Genomic DNA, 888 nt, shown 5'->3' with positions numbered 1-888 from the left:
TCCTACGTGCTGCCGGTGCCGATCCCTTCCCGTCCCAAAAACTCCACGATACTCGACCAGGGCCTCTCCTTGTTGACGGCGTTGAGGAATATGAACTCGAGGCCATCCTCGGTGAACGTCATCGGGCACGCTCCCTGCAGTACCTGGTGAAGTGGGTTGGTTACCAGATGCCCACCTGGGAACCCAGCGACGCTGTCGAAGACACTGAGGCACTCGAACGTTATTTGCTTCTTAAAGCGGGAGGTGATGTTACGGATTCGGCCTGATCCGTGCACATACCTTGCTGTGCGTCGGCTGTCGTTGCTGTGTTCCGGTTGGGGGGTTGTGCTGTGTGGGGGGTGCTGTGCGTCGGCTGTGGGTTGCTGTGTTTTGGTTGGGGGGTTGTGCTGCGTGTGGGGGTTTGTGTGTTGGGTGTGTGTGTGTTGGGTGTGTGTGTGTTGGGCTTTCTTGTTGGGTTACTGGGGCTGGGCTGCCTGTACAAATATAGCGGCGCGTTCGCTACTAGATCTTGTTCTCTATCGAGGTCTTTTAGTGAGCGCGCTCCTATTTAGATATATTTGTACAGGTAAGCATATGTGTCTTTTTATAGTTTTGTATTAATGAATTTGTACAGTACAGTAATCTAATACATACCCCTTGACAGCTACTTGGCACCGAGCTTCTGGCCGTGACTGCGTCTGCCGCCTGTATAAAGATATCGGAGAGTTCTTGTTTTCAACTTGAACTCTTTGCTGATAAGGACATATCAGAAAAGATATCTTTGTACAGGTAAGGACTTGTTTGTTGTTTAACGTAGATTTTAATATTAACTTTGTACAGTTATAAACTAGTAAACCCTGACAAGAAGTCAGGGTTAAGTCAGGAGGTCATGCGGCTCAATATTTCAAG

The 888-nt window shown here is 49.0% G+C and overlaps 1 protein-coding gene across 1 annotated transcript; it reads left to right on the top strand.

The window, feature by feature from the left end:
• On the top strand, nucleotides 1-888 carry V1512DRAFT_34455 (uncharacterized protein). The gene has a single exon (XM_066918351.1). It carries the CDS (start codon nucleotides 247-249, stop codon nucleotides 598-600), a length of 354 nt encoding a protein of 117 aa, XP_066770837.1. The 5' UTR covers nucleotides 1-246; the 3' UTR covers nucleotides 601-888.

Source organism: Lipomyces arxii (assembly GCF_038497795.1).
Source record: "Lipomyces arxii strain Phaff 12-163 unplaced genomic scaffold V1512scaffold_11, whole genome shotgun sequence".
Taxonomy (NCBI): Eukaryota; Fungi; Ascomycota; class Lipomycetes; order Lipomycetales; family Lipomycetaceae; genus Lipomyces; species Lipomyces arxii.
Note: the sequence above shows the minus strand (reverse complement) of the source record. Positions and strands in the feature narration are given on the sequence as shown.